We start from the raw sequence: 14,492 nt of genomic DNA on the forward strand, positions 1-14,492 counted from the left end.
ATGCTCTGGACTGAATCCATTAATTTATCTTCTGCTACCTTCATTTTATACTCATCTAGTAGGGGGAAAATGTTTTTTAATGTGTCATTAATTTAGGTTAAGGTAGCAAATATGTAGTAAGATAACCTTCTTCAAAGGTATTTAAGTGTTTTAATCCCACATGTTAAAAATCACACAAGAGACTGCATTTCATGTCTCTCATCTTTTAGTCCTGTCACTGAGGATTTCAGTTTGTAATGGCTTTGAGAGGTTTGGGAACAGAAGGTGCAATGTAAGCAATAGGGGTTTTTTTTTGTTTCTTATGATTTTCTACTTTGTTCATTCTATTTAACCAAGTATTCTTACACTTGAGATGAGGATTTGAAACATGACCAATGATGAAGAAAATCTTTCTACAAAGCCTAAATTCAGCAGGGTCAGAGAGACCTGCTTAGTCCTGATGAATAAAAGGAATAGCCCCAGGACTGTAGCTACACCTGTATTTCTAAAGCCAGAGTTCCTTGGGAGGCAAGGGAGTTCTTCTCCCTGCAGGTGCTGAGAGAGCATTTGTGTGCCATCAATGCTGCTCACAACCCACAGAAGGAAAATTGTGAGTCCAATAGTTCATTAAATTGCCCCAAAGATTCCATCTAAAGGAACAAGTGTTGCAATTCCAATGCCCAAATTCATTACTCCTGGGTTTGGAATCCTGCCGTGTCCATCCAAGCTGGATGTCAGTGCTCTCACTAACGTGCAGAGTTTTGCCCTGGAGAGCGACTGAACTGTTCTGTCAGGGTGGGCTGTGTGTGTTGCACTGCAGGAAAACGATGCTGTCCAAGCACCCGATTTAGCCAGAAACTTTCAAAGCAAAGTTGGAACAGTTTCATCCCTCCAAAGCCGAACCCCCTTTTGCGGGGTGAACCCAGGTACAGTCAGTTCATGCTCTGAGGGACCCAGGGCCACCTGCCCCTGCTTGGGCTGGGGAGATGGGGGAGCAGGGCAGCACCAGCTCTGCTGCCCTGTGTTCCCCCTGCACGGCTTGTTGAGCTCTTTTCACCTCGGGACAGAAGAGTCCCCTCCTGCCGGCCCCGGGAGTGCCGAGCCCCGGGCGGGGGAGCCGCTCCCGCCCGCCCTGAGGAGGGCCGGGGCGCTGGGCCGGCGCCTGAGGCCGCAGGGCGGTGCTGGGCATGGCCCCGCTCTCAGGGTCCCTGGCTGGAGCCGCCCAGCTCCTGCAGAGCCGGGGAGGAGGCGCACACGGCTGAGGCAGGTAAACCTCTCTGGGGTCCTGGCGCTCCTTCTCTTCTCCTGCCCGCCCTCCCCTTCCAGCCCGCAGCCCTTGCGGCTTTCCCCATGCATGTGGTGCTTTTCCTCAGGGCGCGGGTGCCGGGGGAAGGTGGGCGCCGGCAGTGTAAGGGCTTATCAGCACGAGTTGTGATTGTAAGGTCAGTTTTCTGGTTATCAAGCTTCAGATAAGGCAGCGACTGCATGGAGTGGGTGATAAAATGTCTAGGATTTCTGTACATGGAAGGGTGGCTGTTCTGGGAGTGAGAGGAGAAGGCAATCTGGGAGCTTCTCTTCAGCGGGGAGTCCTGCAAGGCTCAGAAATCTCATCCCAGCACATGCAAGGAATGATCTCGGGGAAATGCTGGATGGGATCTGCAGGAGAACCCCAGAGCGGGATTTGGGACTGTCTGGAAGATGCTGTGAGCTGCAAACTGACCCGTTTCACTCAAAAAATTAACTACTTCTTCCTACAGGTTGTCTTGCCAGGCAGGGCTTTTCACAGCCCTTTTTGTGCCCTGCTGATTGTCCGCTTGAGTTAGTCAGGATGAAAAAGCACTTTCCTTAGCATTTAATCTCCTTATACATTAAGTTAGCATGCTTTAATTAAAATACACTCCCTGATCAAAGTGAATGAATCGGAATAAACAATTCGGGACTGACATTGGAAGCATGATTTAACCTATGCAGAGTAATCAAACCATACTGCAAAATTATTAGGGCACAGGCAGAAAAAAACACAAGTAAGTTCATTGTCTAGGAAACCAGATACATCTGAATGAGAGACATTGACTGTGGTGCTCCCAAAAGAGTAACTGAAAGGGGTTTCAGTGTGTGTAAGAACAGGACAGAGGTGATAGCTTCTTGAAGTCTAAAGTTTAAATTTTTTGTCGTCTGTCAGTTTGAGTCACTCCTGTTACAAGACTGGAGTTAAGTATTTGCAATAGACTGAGGTATTGCTGGAGGCTTGTTGAAAGATATTTCTATAAAAGAATGCCTTGGTACATGAGATAAAACAGTCCAAAAAAGGTGTCATTTATCAAATATTCAGATCTGTAACTCGAGCTGTGGCAGAGAACTTTGTAAGGGAAAAAAAGAGCGAGCACAGAATTCAGTAACAAAAAGAAATGCAGAAATTCACTGTCTTGCAAATAAACCTTTGAAATGAGGGAAAGGGAGACCAAACCTAACAAAGTCTCTTTATGGTCAGAGCCAAGTCGGCCGATGGGACCCTGTGTGTCATTTGTTAAATCAGGGACTAATCCCAGTGTAAGAAGTTGCCATCTGTGGATGAAGGCATCATCTAATATCTCAGATTATTTTGTTGTTTTACCTGTGGGGGTGGTGACTCTCAGGCTGAGCAGAGGGCCAGGCAGAAAATCCTCTCTGCAGTGTGGATTGAAGCAGCTGATGGCCCTCAGAGCTGAGGAGGGGATGTGGCTGCAGAAACTCCTCTGTGAGTGAAACCTGCCCAGTCTTTGCTTCCTTTCCACCTCATTGCATTAGCTCTGTGTGTATCCTTGTCCATCAAGAACTAGACCAAAAGCAACATGTTAATTTTGTTTTGGACAACTGTGAAACTCAATTTTTTTCTGGCGGCACTCAGTGACAACCCAGTGAAAAGCTCTGGGTACCCTATTACTGCCCTTCCAGACAATTTATCTTTCAATGATTTTATGCTGCATAGCACAGGGCAGCAGGGATAGCAAGAGCTACCAAAACATCTCTTTCCACACCAACTGTGTCTATGGTGGTGGTGAAACTTTGATGGGACACTTCTTGTGAGTACAAAGACCACGGTCTTGATCTGTCCAGGTGAAGTGACATGGTCAGTTTCCCACATGTGTGACTTTCCCTCTGCTTCAGAAGATCAGAAGGATGTTTTCTCCCTTTTTGCCAAATGTGGCAGCAGGGAAGGGGAGTGCTTCATCCCCCTCCCTGCCTGGAGCACCCTGCAGGGACAGGGGACCAGGGCCAGGCTGTCCCACCCCTGAGTTCAGAGATCTGCAAATGGAGGGTCCCAGACCAAGTCTGCAGTGACTGCAGACTTAACCAGCTAGGAAAAGCGTAGGGTTTGTTTGAAGCTTCTTTACAATTTCCTTTTTCATTCAATTTCTCTTCTCTTTTATCTGATTTTAAAAGGATTTGTTTGTCTGCTTTAACAAAACTGCATTGAAGTCATATTTAGGTACAGTGTAACTTAGTAAATAAATGGTGCTACAAGGCAGAAAATTAAAGGAGCCACTTGCTATAGAGAGGATAAATCTGTCTGCACACACACTCTTCATAGACTTGTGTTTGCATAAAGTGTATCTCTATCCTAGAAAAAGATCTAAATTAAAAACTTGGGAGCAAGCAGCTTTGGATTGTTCTGATCTCTATCTGTACTCCGTAGTGTAGGCTGTCTCTGATTTATAGCTATGAAATTTGGGGTGAATATTGCATTTTGACTCTGTTCTTCCTATTTTCCTCTTCAATCCAAGTATCTTTTTATTCTAAAAACACCAGAAGAAATGTCCAGACTTTTGAAGATGTGTTTCTTGTTGATATCAATGAATCATGTCAAGATTACTCACAGTCAGAACTCTGAAGGTAAGAGCACAACTCCTGTCTGGGGGATGTATTTGTGGCACAGAAAAAGCTGTGTGGAATAAATTAGGTGCTGTTTAGTGACTGGCACCATGGTCTCTGCTCTCTTGGCTTCATGGAGCTATGCCAGCAAAGAATTTCACCAAATTAAATATTTGCAAATAAATTATATATGTATATATAATCACTGCATACAATAAATGTATTTTTGTGTAACACAATTTACTGATAAAACATTAAATTAACTTCTAATAATGGGATAATCTTTTACAGATTTGCCTCAATTGTTACACAAAGCTGTGGTTAGTATTTTTATTTGATCTCTCTATATTTTAACATTATACCATTTTATATTATAATCTAAAAATAGTAATTTATTACATATATTTGTAATTTTTCCTTAGGAAGAAGTGATAGCTGGGAAATATCTGAATGGTAATGTACACAGTTGTTCCCACTTATGCTTCTAAAATGAAGTAAAACTCAGTATCTCACCATAACTTTTTATGTTCCATTTTTCATGTGCAGCCCTCCTAGATATACTTTATTTTCAAAGGTAATGTATTACTCTCCCCATCTTGATTTTTCAATATTATCTTGCACTTCAGATATTATCTGTTTCATATCCACAGAAACTGGAACATTATGGATAGAATGAAATTGGCATATATGATTACTTGGATTTAGGTCTCCTGGGAGGAGTACTTCCTGTTAACAGGGAAAAACCTGTTTGTCATGAAAAAGAAAAAAATATATAGAATGGGGCTGAAAATAAATACTTGCTCCAGTTTTCAGAAGTTTTGATAATTAACTTGGCTCACATGTGTCCAAATGGCTTCTTAAGGAATTAAGTGCAGTTCCAGCTGTCTGTCCACCTCCTTCTTTCATTCTCACTCCATCCCCATCCTCCACCCCCTGGTGGTTTTTTAATTATTTGCAAATTTTGTCCAAATCTGAAAGAGCAGGATAAACCTCAAAGGCCATTCCACTCCTACATATCTTGAGAAAATCAGAGTCTGTGTAAGGAAGACACAGTGAAATTAATGACTCTGCTGAAGGAAAGGCAGCAGTTACTCCCTGTGCTTTCTGCAAGCAGATCAGAACAGGCATAATGGGGTGCCAGAAAGCACATGCCTTGGAGATGGTACTAATGGCAGCACCTTGGAAAATTGAGTTTATTGTGGGTGGTTGTGGAATTAAATGGAAAAAAACCTAATTAATTCCATTCCCCATTGAACCATGTATTTTCATTGCATTAAACAGATCAGCTATTCCTCTGGCTAGGCAAAAACCTGAATATTTTGGTCATTGTGATGTTAGCGTCACTCTTTGTTTCCCTTTTTCTTTTTTACTCTTGTAATCTGTTATTTAACTTGTTACATTATTTTTCTGGCATTTTTGATCCTGTTTTCTGTTACAGCTCTAATGTCTGGACAGCAGATCTGCTTACAAAAGTCATGGCATATTTTCGTGCCCAGGAAGTTATGTTTACTCTTAGCAGCCTACAGGTTTGTGACATTTAAGATGCATGAAAATTTTTATTTGAAAAGAAATTTAAAAAACTTAACCTCTCTCTGTAGCCAAAGCCAGGTGGTCAATGATAGAGGTACTTAATACTCCTTCAGTGTAGCAGCTAAATAGGAAATAGGAATAGGTTGTGTTTTTCCCCAAAGATTGCAGGAGTATGCAAGGCAGAAATAATAACAACTTTTTTTTGCTTTTCCTCTGATGGAAAGCAGGAATTAGGATTTTTCATGCTAATTGTTTCTGAGAGTCTATAAATGCTGTTTCCCCAGAAAATGACAGGTTTCTCCCAGATTTTGGCTGGCTGTAGTTCACACTGCTCTTTGTGGAATGAGAGGCTCCAGAGCATCCTACAAAATGCCTCCACCTTTTAAAGCTCCTCTCAGTGCTGTATTTGTAAATTGTAGATGTGGAAGTGATGCAGAAAGGAGTTGTTCCTCCTCCTGCTGCTGAGGGTTAGTGATGGGCTGCTTTCAGTGGAGCTGTACCCAGCTAATCACACCTGAGCCCCTCCCTCGTCCCTGCACTCACTGGAACAGGGAAGTGTCAGCTGTGCCATCCCTGAGCCTCAGGCATCCCCAGAAGCTCCACAGTGCTTGAAACCTGTCCCAAGCTCCATGTCCCTGTCACAGCTCATCCTCACGTACATTTTCATGCCACTGCCCCTTCCCTTTGTCAGGTTTATTGGCAGCCTGATGTTCTCAGCAGGCTGAACCCCGAGGCATAAAGGAGCTGTTTGAATATTTGGTGGTGGCAATGCAAGTTAAGCAAAGGCAGCAAAGAACAATTGCAACTCAAATTCAAAACCGATTCTGAAATAATTCTGTCAGGAAATATAAGGGATTTTACTCCAGTCTGCTGCTAATGAGCCTTAAATTTATTTCTGTTCCAAAGTTAAGATTCCCCTTCAATTTTTCAAAACAGGCATGAGATTGTTAGCTGGTAATGCAGCTTGATGCAAGAGAGAATATTTTTGGCTTATGACCTGGTAGAGGCTTTTCCTCCCATGTAATTGCATATTTCCTTCCCTTTTTTAAGTAATATGCACATGATATCTGATAATTTTTTAAGCTTTTCTTTTAGCTCTGTAGAAGTTGCATTTTCCCAGCTCTGCTGCGTGAAGCAGAAAAGCTTTATTACTCTTGTTCCATGAAGTGAGAAACTGAGGCATCTTTGTTAAAAAGCTCCCTCGAGAGGACTTGTTCATGAAGCCAAGAATAGGATTTGAAAATTACTGTTTCAGAATGCATTTAGATTATTTTTGTTTTCAGTTTGTGTGAATAGTTATTTTGATCATTGGCAGCACAGACAATACAGAGCTAGGCACTTAGTTCTCCTTGAGCACAGATTTTCAGGGAGTAAAAGTACAATAGTACGAGTTTTATGTATATTACACATATTTTTCTACACTTCAGATGTCCATAAAAAGTTACCTGAAGAACCTTTTAAACCAGCCCAGGCAACTACTGTCTGAATTGCAACAGCTCGATCAGCAGCAGTTCCAAACTGCAATGAAGTACCTCTTCAACAGCAAAAAGGAGCATCTTGTAAGTGAATTTCCACATGTGAAAATGAAAATCTGCTCTCAGTGGTTTAGATAAATGGAAAGGGACAGACTGGGGGGTCACAGTGCAGGCCTTGCAGTTAACCTGGCTTGGATTGGACTAATCTCCTCTTAGGTAAGACTTATTTTATTTAACTCTTATTGTATAAAAGTTGCTTCAAGTCAAGGTCACTCATTTGGATTTTCACTCTAATCAGTGGAGAGAAACTCAGCTCCAGAGAAGAGTTCACTCTCTTACAGTAGCAACTAAGGTACGTAGGGCCAGTTACTCTCAGGGAGTGTCTTCTTTTTGGTGGCTGGAAAGAGAGCCAAGATGGCTAAAGATGGTGAAATTAGTAATTTTGTTAATCAGCCATTTGAAATGTCTTTCTGGATTTCATTTTGATTTTGTAAAAAAATTCAAGCTGGTCTCTCCCCAATGCCAGAAGGGAATTATCTGAAGTAAGGCAAACAACCAGTTGTTTGAAGCTGTTTTTGTGAGAACAGCTTCATATTCTTTGTAGAGTGCTCTCTGTCAGGCCTCGAAATGGACAATATATTGAATTAATCAGAGATGTTGATTTAACACTTTGTTGCTTGCAGGAAATAGGAAATATTATTCTTGACTGGGGCAAGACTAGAGAGAGAATTTTTCAAAGCCCAGGAGTAAACAGGACCTTGTTCCTTGTAACACTGGATAAATGCTTCCTGGCTCTGAGTGCCCTGGACTGTGTGGATATCCTGAGCCAGGTTCTGCGTGTGTCAGCAGTGAACTATCTCCAACCTGATGTCATTGGGAGTCTCCCAAACCTTCTGCTGGAGGATGCTTTCAGAAACTTGTAAGCCATTTATTTTTCAGACCCTGTGCTATATTGGATTTGCTGGCAATTGAAAAATAGGTTTCTATATGGTCTTAGTTTGTTTTCCAGATACAGCTTTCTGTCTCTGTGTAAAGAATGCTGTTTCTAAAATCATTTGTCCATGTGTCATTAAATAAAATGAATAGTTAACTCATTAGTGAGCTAACAAACTTGTTTATCACTTAGATCATCATTGTTCAAAGACCTCTATGACAGAACCTCAGCAAGCACTCAGAGAGCTCTCTATGGCTGGATGAAGCAGATTCTACAAAAATCTTACAACATGAGTGGTATGATACAAAGTGTTTTCTTCTTGCTTATCATAAGAGAAAAGCACTCAGCAAAAGGCCTGCTTATTGTATTGAATTGTTTCTCCAGTTAACAGAGGTCTGTGTAGGAGAGCTGTCTGGAACACCTTTTCTGCAGAACACAGTAAATATAATGTTCGTGTTACTCTTGACAAATAGTTCTCCAAAGGTGCTTGAACTTGTAAAGTAGAATCCTGCTATTGTTAAGGCTGGAAAAGACCTCCAGGATCTTCAAGTGCAACCACTAGATTCTTCTTCTGTTCTGCACAGAGCTATACACAAAGTCTTTTTCTTGTACTCCAGTCTTTTCTCTCTGTACTGTTTCTAAGTCTGAAATAGGATACAGTGGCCAGGTGCTCTGCCAAGGCCTGTTGTTCTCTTCTGATCTCCTGTTTAGATGAGAAAAACAGCTCTGGCTCAGGATACATTATCCACTGCACTGTTTAAAACCACAAAAGAAATGCAGGATGTTGTGAAAGCACATGGCACCTACTCGATCAGCAAAAGGACATGATAAAACCAAAGTTAATTAATTCTGATTGGCTGCATTTTCCCACATCTGTTTGCCTGGCTAATGTGCCTGAAACGGCTGTTCCAGAGCTGGGACAGGCAGGATGGGCTCCACAAGGGGGCTGTGCAGGGCACTGAACACCAGAGCTAGTGCCCGGATTTCACTGAACATCCCAGCACAGCTGTCCTGGGAGCATTTTAGACTTACAGGTGTGTGTGTTTTTCCACCTTCCCTAGAAATCAAAGGTTAAATGCCCACTTGCTTCAGTGGAGCTAAATTTGCCTCTTGGTCTCCTGCCATTTCAAAATATCAGAGTAAGCCAGTAAGTTGTGAAGAGGAGGTTCATGCTACTGCTGTGAGGTGATGTTAGTGGCAGTGTGTTGCTGGGGAAGCAAAGATGCAGAATTTGCCTGGTGCTACTCAGCAGTGCTGGGTAAATTCCTCAGCATAGTTTGAGTTATGTCTGTAGCATTGGTGAACCCTCAGTTCATGGAAGATCACAGATTTTGGGAGGGTCTGGGAGTTGCTGTGCCTCTTTTTCCTCCCTGGTTGCTGTTTCACTTGCTGAAAGCAGCACAGATGTGCTGAATCCCCAGGGCATCAAGTGTGGGCTGGTTCCCAGCTGGCTGGGACAGTGTGAACCATCAGCCCTGGGCAGGCACACTTTGACTGGAAGTCTAAGGCTTCCTCCTGTTTATCTGCACTCCCCAGGCCACAGCAGAATGCAGGAACAGTCCTGTAGGAGGGTGATTTATTCACTTTTTTTCTGGGACCACCTGGGATAGGGATCAGTTTTTGGGATCACAGCTGCCATGGCTGGTAACTGCAGGTCTGTTCTGCTAAAGGCCGCAGTCAACATCCTTAAATGGTGCTGGTTTTTTCTTTAGTTCTCTTGTCATGTCTTTCAACTCTCGTAATATTCTGGGTAATGGGAGGTAATATCACTTTAAAAAACACAGGCCTGACAGGTCTGCTGGGATCATCATCTTGTCTCAGTTAAGGAGCTTAGATCTGTGTTTTCAAAAAAATCACTTAATGGAGTCCTTCAGCTTCTGATAGATGCAGGCTGGTTTTTTTTCCCAGTACTGGAAACTCTTCAAAGTGCATGGATGATTTTATTTTAACAGAGTTGTGAGTATCAGCACTGCTGAGGAATGTGTTCAGAGGTGTCACACACGGAGCCATCCAAATGACAACACCCTGGAGAAAACAGTCTTTGTGGCTCAGGGTACCCATGGAGTCCATAAATATGTTTTTTCTCAGGGATATTTGGATCTTGATTTCATTTTCAATCCTTGGGAGAATGTTACTAAATGAATGCCATTTTTTAACTGTTATGCAGTGTTTTGTGGTTTTGTCAGCCTATTTCCATGTAGGTATTTGAACAGTTTTTCATTTTCTCCATTATTGCTACTGCATATTGCTGAAATAAGTAGCATCATCAATAATAATATATAAGATATATGACGTGTCGAGCCTTCCTGATGTTCTTAAATAATGCAATTGATTAGGAAAAGTGAAATTTAAAAACACTGCTCCATATTTAATACTTTTGGGTAATTTTTTCCTATCTCACACTTTATCCATTCTCTATTTTGACAACATAAAACATTAATTGTTTTTGTATGAGAAAATCTGAGACACTTGAAACACTATTTCATTTTCATTAAAAATGTATGGACTCATAAAAGCGTGGTGCTAAAATGTAGCAAATGGAGGGAATCTGACTCTGCTAAGGATTTTTCTCATTTGCAGATTTTTTTGTTATTTAACAATAACAATATACTGGGTAAAATATATTTGAAAAGTAATTACTTTCTGAACATTGTAGTGAGTATTTATTTGTACAAAACAGAGTTCAATGAATCAACTTCTTGGGTCAGTGCAGAAAGCTTATGGATTTTGGGAAGATACATGGTCCATCTCCCATTAGAAGAAATTCTGAAAATTAGTCTCAATGAAGTAAGTAACAAAGTGTGGTTGGATTTATTATTGCTACAAACAATATGAACACAAATGCAAACTTAAACATGAAAATAACTTAATATATCTTAATTTATTAATTATAAAGAGAAACTACAGAGGAGAAATATAAATGTATTCTTTACAAAATTCTTATATCTTTTTAATTTTAAAGTGCCTGTTGTTAATATATAATTATTTATCTGTATCGGCCTTCCATGGCTTCTATTGAAAGGGACCAATTATAGAAGACCCTCAAATGATATGACATTTTGGCAGAGAATCACTCAAATCTCTCTCTCAACTTTGCCTTCAGAAATACTGGTTTATCCAAATCTTCTTGCTTTCTCTATAACATGACCAGGCTCAATTAATTTTGTGTGTCAGACAGACTTTACAGGATTCATTGTCTCACAGTGCTGATGCATGGTTTTGTTTGTGCTGGTCAGATCAGACTGTTCCTTAGCTATGACAACGCAACAAAGCAGTTGGACACCGTGTATGATATCACACCAGAGCTTGCACAGGCCCTCTTGGAAAGGATAAACTCATCAGGGTTTGATATGAGGAACACTTCAACTATCTACAGGCAAGGCTGCTTTTGCTTTTCTTTTATGGCTGTATATGGATGGAACAACTAACTAAGGAGAAAATGGAAATTGATGGCGTGGCACAGCTTTTTCATTCCAGAGGAAAAATCTAGGCTGAAATCCAGCCCTGTTTAGCAACAGTGAAGAATTGCTACTTTATGAATTTTTGGAGGTGTGCCTAATTAGCTAATGCTTTGTCTCCTGCTCCAAAGTGAGGAGATGCCTGTAGCATTTGTAGGAAGGCTGCAGCAGTATCTGGGGGACCTAGGCAGAGCTCCACCACATCACAGAGCAATAAAATAAACTGGGACAGCAGGACATGAGTTGTCTTGGCTGCTTGAATCACAGAACATGGAGGTGTTTGGGGGAAATCATTTTACAGTTAGGATTGAAGGAGGAAATCTCAGCTCCTGCCAGCAGGACTGCAAGTGGGTTTAAACTGACGTGGGTGTCACCAGAGAAGCCACAAAGTGAAGCAGTGTAAAGCCTGCCCTGCTGTCCTCTTTGTCCTGCAGGGTGGAGATGAGCCATGCTTAAATATGTTTGGATGTTAGGTGTGTAAGCAGGAAACTGAATTTTCAAGGCTGTCAAATCTGCACTGAACTAACTTTACCACTAATATAAAACCAAAATAAACTGCTGTTACTCATAAATACGCAGCGAGCATGAGAGAGCTCTGCACTCCACATTTACATTTACATTGTCATATCAATGGATGTATTTAGTCCCAAGACAATGCTGTCTGAAATTATTTGTAGTCTCCTTGGGGGATACCTTGGAGTTTTAAACTAATGGAGAATATGCTTTATGGCTTCAGAGCTGCTGTCATTACTGCAGTGCAGCTCGCTGACTGCCATGAAGCATTGCTCTTGTCGGAGGAGTAAGCGAGAGAAGAGTTATGCCCACGCTCTAAATTTCAATGTCAGAAATCTTAAAAATTATTTTGTCACTCACAAGAGCTGCCACATTCTCATGGATGAGAGAAATGTCATGCTCCATAATCCTTAATATATTCCATTTTTACGACACGCTTAGTTTATGTTACTCATTTTAACCATACTGTTGATTTAAATGCACTTTTACTTTTAAGAAGTAGTGTTATTCATTTCTGCTAATCCCAAAGGAGATGAAGAGCTTTTGGTGGCTATGCAATAATGCATCAGAATGTAATTATTTGTTATAAAAATGCTCTTAGAGATGTTTCTTTGATTTGTATGTTGGTTTGATGATCTCCCATGAATTCAGATGTGCTGCTGGAGCAGTGTTTTGTTATATCACTGGCAGGTTGTTGTTGAGGGACTGGAGGAACTAAAAGCCTTTCTGTGCTGCAGAATTTGACTGAGTTTGTGATAGTGCTGCAGCATTGTCCACTGATGATTTGATTCACATCTGGACATTACTGCCCAGACTCTGCCTGTCTCACTGAACTGTGAAAACCAGGGACTGTAGCAGGAGAGCTGGGCTTGTCCATATCTTTGAGGTTCTTTTTCTTTGTAAATAATAAAAGCAAAGGCTGAGAGTTTGCAGGGACAGGGAATTGACACAGGCTTCCTACAAACCAGTTCATCCTCATCACTATCAAGTTTAAAATCCCGACATAGTGATGCACAATTCAGAGCTCTTTCTTTGCAGGGCTGCAGGTAAAGGCAGTAAATAAGCACAAGGTCTAAGCCAGAAGGACACCTACAACAGGCATTTCCCCATGGTGGTGTGACTCCTCCTCTCCAAAAAGTATTCCTGTGGTTGCACTTTACAGAGGTTAATGGAAATGTTGACTTAAATATTACAGCATGGGAACTGTGAAGGAAAATGAGCTCAGTTCAAAACCCTGCCTTGCAGACTGCTGTGCTGGCGCAAGTGGGCAGTGAGCCTCAGTGTGCTTTCTCCTGAGCAGTGTTGAACTGGACAGGTCTCCATTCATTGGCCAGTCCTGTGTTTGATGTGAAATACAGCAGGCTTTGTTTAATCCTAAAATGATAAAGAGGCCATGTCATGCCCCAGCTGCTGCTCTGAAACACAAGTGTGTTGTGTTGCACGTGGAGTCCAAGCAGGACTTAGAGTTCAAAACATCCAATCAAACCGGATAAGAACTCAGCAAGCCACTTCTAGAGACTTGGTAATAGCCCTCCATCATTTTCAAAATTATCCTGTTGAGGGGAGTGGAGTCATTAGCTGGGACAATCCAGCCATGAACAAATGGAACCAGCACAGGTAAATCCTCAAGCACAAGCAATCCAGGCAGCATTCAGCTGAATACAAAGGCCAGTGCATGTTCTCATACCCCTGTTGCAGGCTAAGTTTTAAAGACTGCAGGTTGAAGCACTCGTGACAAACAGAAATGGCTCAATCTGTGATCACAAGGAGAGGGTACCAAGGTGTGTTTCCATTGCCCAACAGCGACACCTTTTCTGTCAGAAGGGAGCTAATGTATTTCTGCTCTATAGGCTGGGTTTGTTGGTTTGTTTTTATGATGACCTGGAACAGATGGATGCAGCTGTGGCCCGGGCTCTACTTCATCAAATGATTAAATGCAATCAGCTGAGAGGTTTCCAGGCCGAGGTTCATGAGGTGTGTACAACACTTGTTCTTCTTGCCTAACTGAATCCTATAAACAGAGGAGGAAAGATGTTCTTCTTAAGTAAGGAAAGAAATGAGTGAAAAATTATTGGGACTTCAGAAATTAGGGAAAATAATTCTTGAGAATGCAAAGAATAGAAACCCATTTTGGCTGCTTTTTCTTTTCTCATTCTGTTTCATATTCCTGTTCCACATTCCTTTCACAACTGTGGTTCTATTTTTGAAATTTTATGAAGTGTGTGAATATTTGCCAATGTCTATTCCAGAGATTCCAGTTAATGTTTTCGGTGGTAATGGAAATTGGTTCTTGGCAGATTTTTTATTTCTGATCTGCTCTTTTTGTTTGATTTAGCTCAAATCTCAACTCCTGAGCATTGCCATGCAAAACCAGACATTGAATGATACCCTTGGATCTCTGTCAGATGCTGTGGTTGGACTAACTTCAAGTCAGCTGGAATCTCTGTCACCTGAAGCAGTGCATAATGCTGTTGCAACATTAAATCAAGTCTCTGGGTGGGCAAAGAGCCAAGTTATGATTTTGTCCAGTAAATATCTCTCTTATGAAAAGGTACCTCTGATAACAGCTTTCCTACCTTCTGTTTTTAAAAGTGAAATGACTTCTTCTCAACAATAACTGTAGATTTTGAAAAGTTTGATATAAGAATTCTAATTAGTTAGTGGCCTGGAAAATGTGTTTAAATCAAATAAAAGCATGCAAGATTGTACATCCCAAAGTAATTCTCTAGTAACAGAGAGAATGAGTATTTG

General features: G+C 41.4%; 1 protein-coding gene across 1 annotated transcript in view; it reads left to right on the forward strand.

Annotated features, from left to right (window-relative positions):
• The first annotated feature begins 3,773 nt into the window (after positions 1-3,773).
• The window catches only part of OTOA (otoancorin), a 31,590-nt gene continuing 20,871 nt past the window's right edge, over positions 3,774-14,492 (forward strand). The window contains exons 1-12 of the mRNA XM_050980166.1: positions 3,774-3,852; positions 4,123-4,151; positions 4,254-4,284; positions 4,378-4,405; positions 5,270-5,357; positions 6,789-6,920; positions 7,520-7,755; positions 7,963-8,066; positions 10,451-10,557; positions 11,007-11,146; positions 13,592-13,715; positions 14,077-14,292. Of these exons, the coding sequence (XP_050836123.1) occupies positions 3,774-3,852; positions 4,123-4,151; positions 4,254-4,284; positions 4,378-4,405; positions 5,270-5,357; positions 6,789-6,920; positions 7,520-7,755; positions 7,963-8,066; positions 10,451-10,557; positions 11,007-11,146; positions 13,592-13,715; positions 14,077-14,292 (1,314 nt within the window). The remainder of the gene's footprint in view (positions 3,853-4,122; positions 4,152-4,253; positions 4,285-4,377; positions 4,406-5,269; positions 5,358-6,788; positions 6,921-7,519; positions 7,756-7,962; positions 8,067-10,450; positions 10,558-11,006; positions 11,147-13,591; positions 13,716-14,076; positions 14,293-14,492) is intronic.

The sequence above is a fragment of the Serinus canaria genome, chromosome 14 (assembly GCF_022539315.1).
Source record: "Serinus canaria isolate serCan28SL12 chromosome 14, serCan2020, whole genome shotgun sequence".
Classification (NCBI taxonomy): domain Eukaryota; kingdom Metazoa; phylum Chordata; class Aves; order Passeriformes; family Fringillidae; genus Serinus; species Serinus canaria.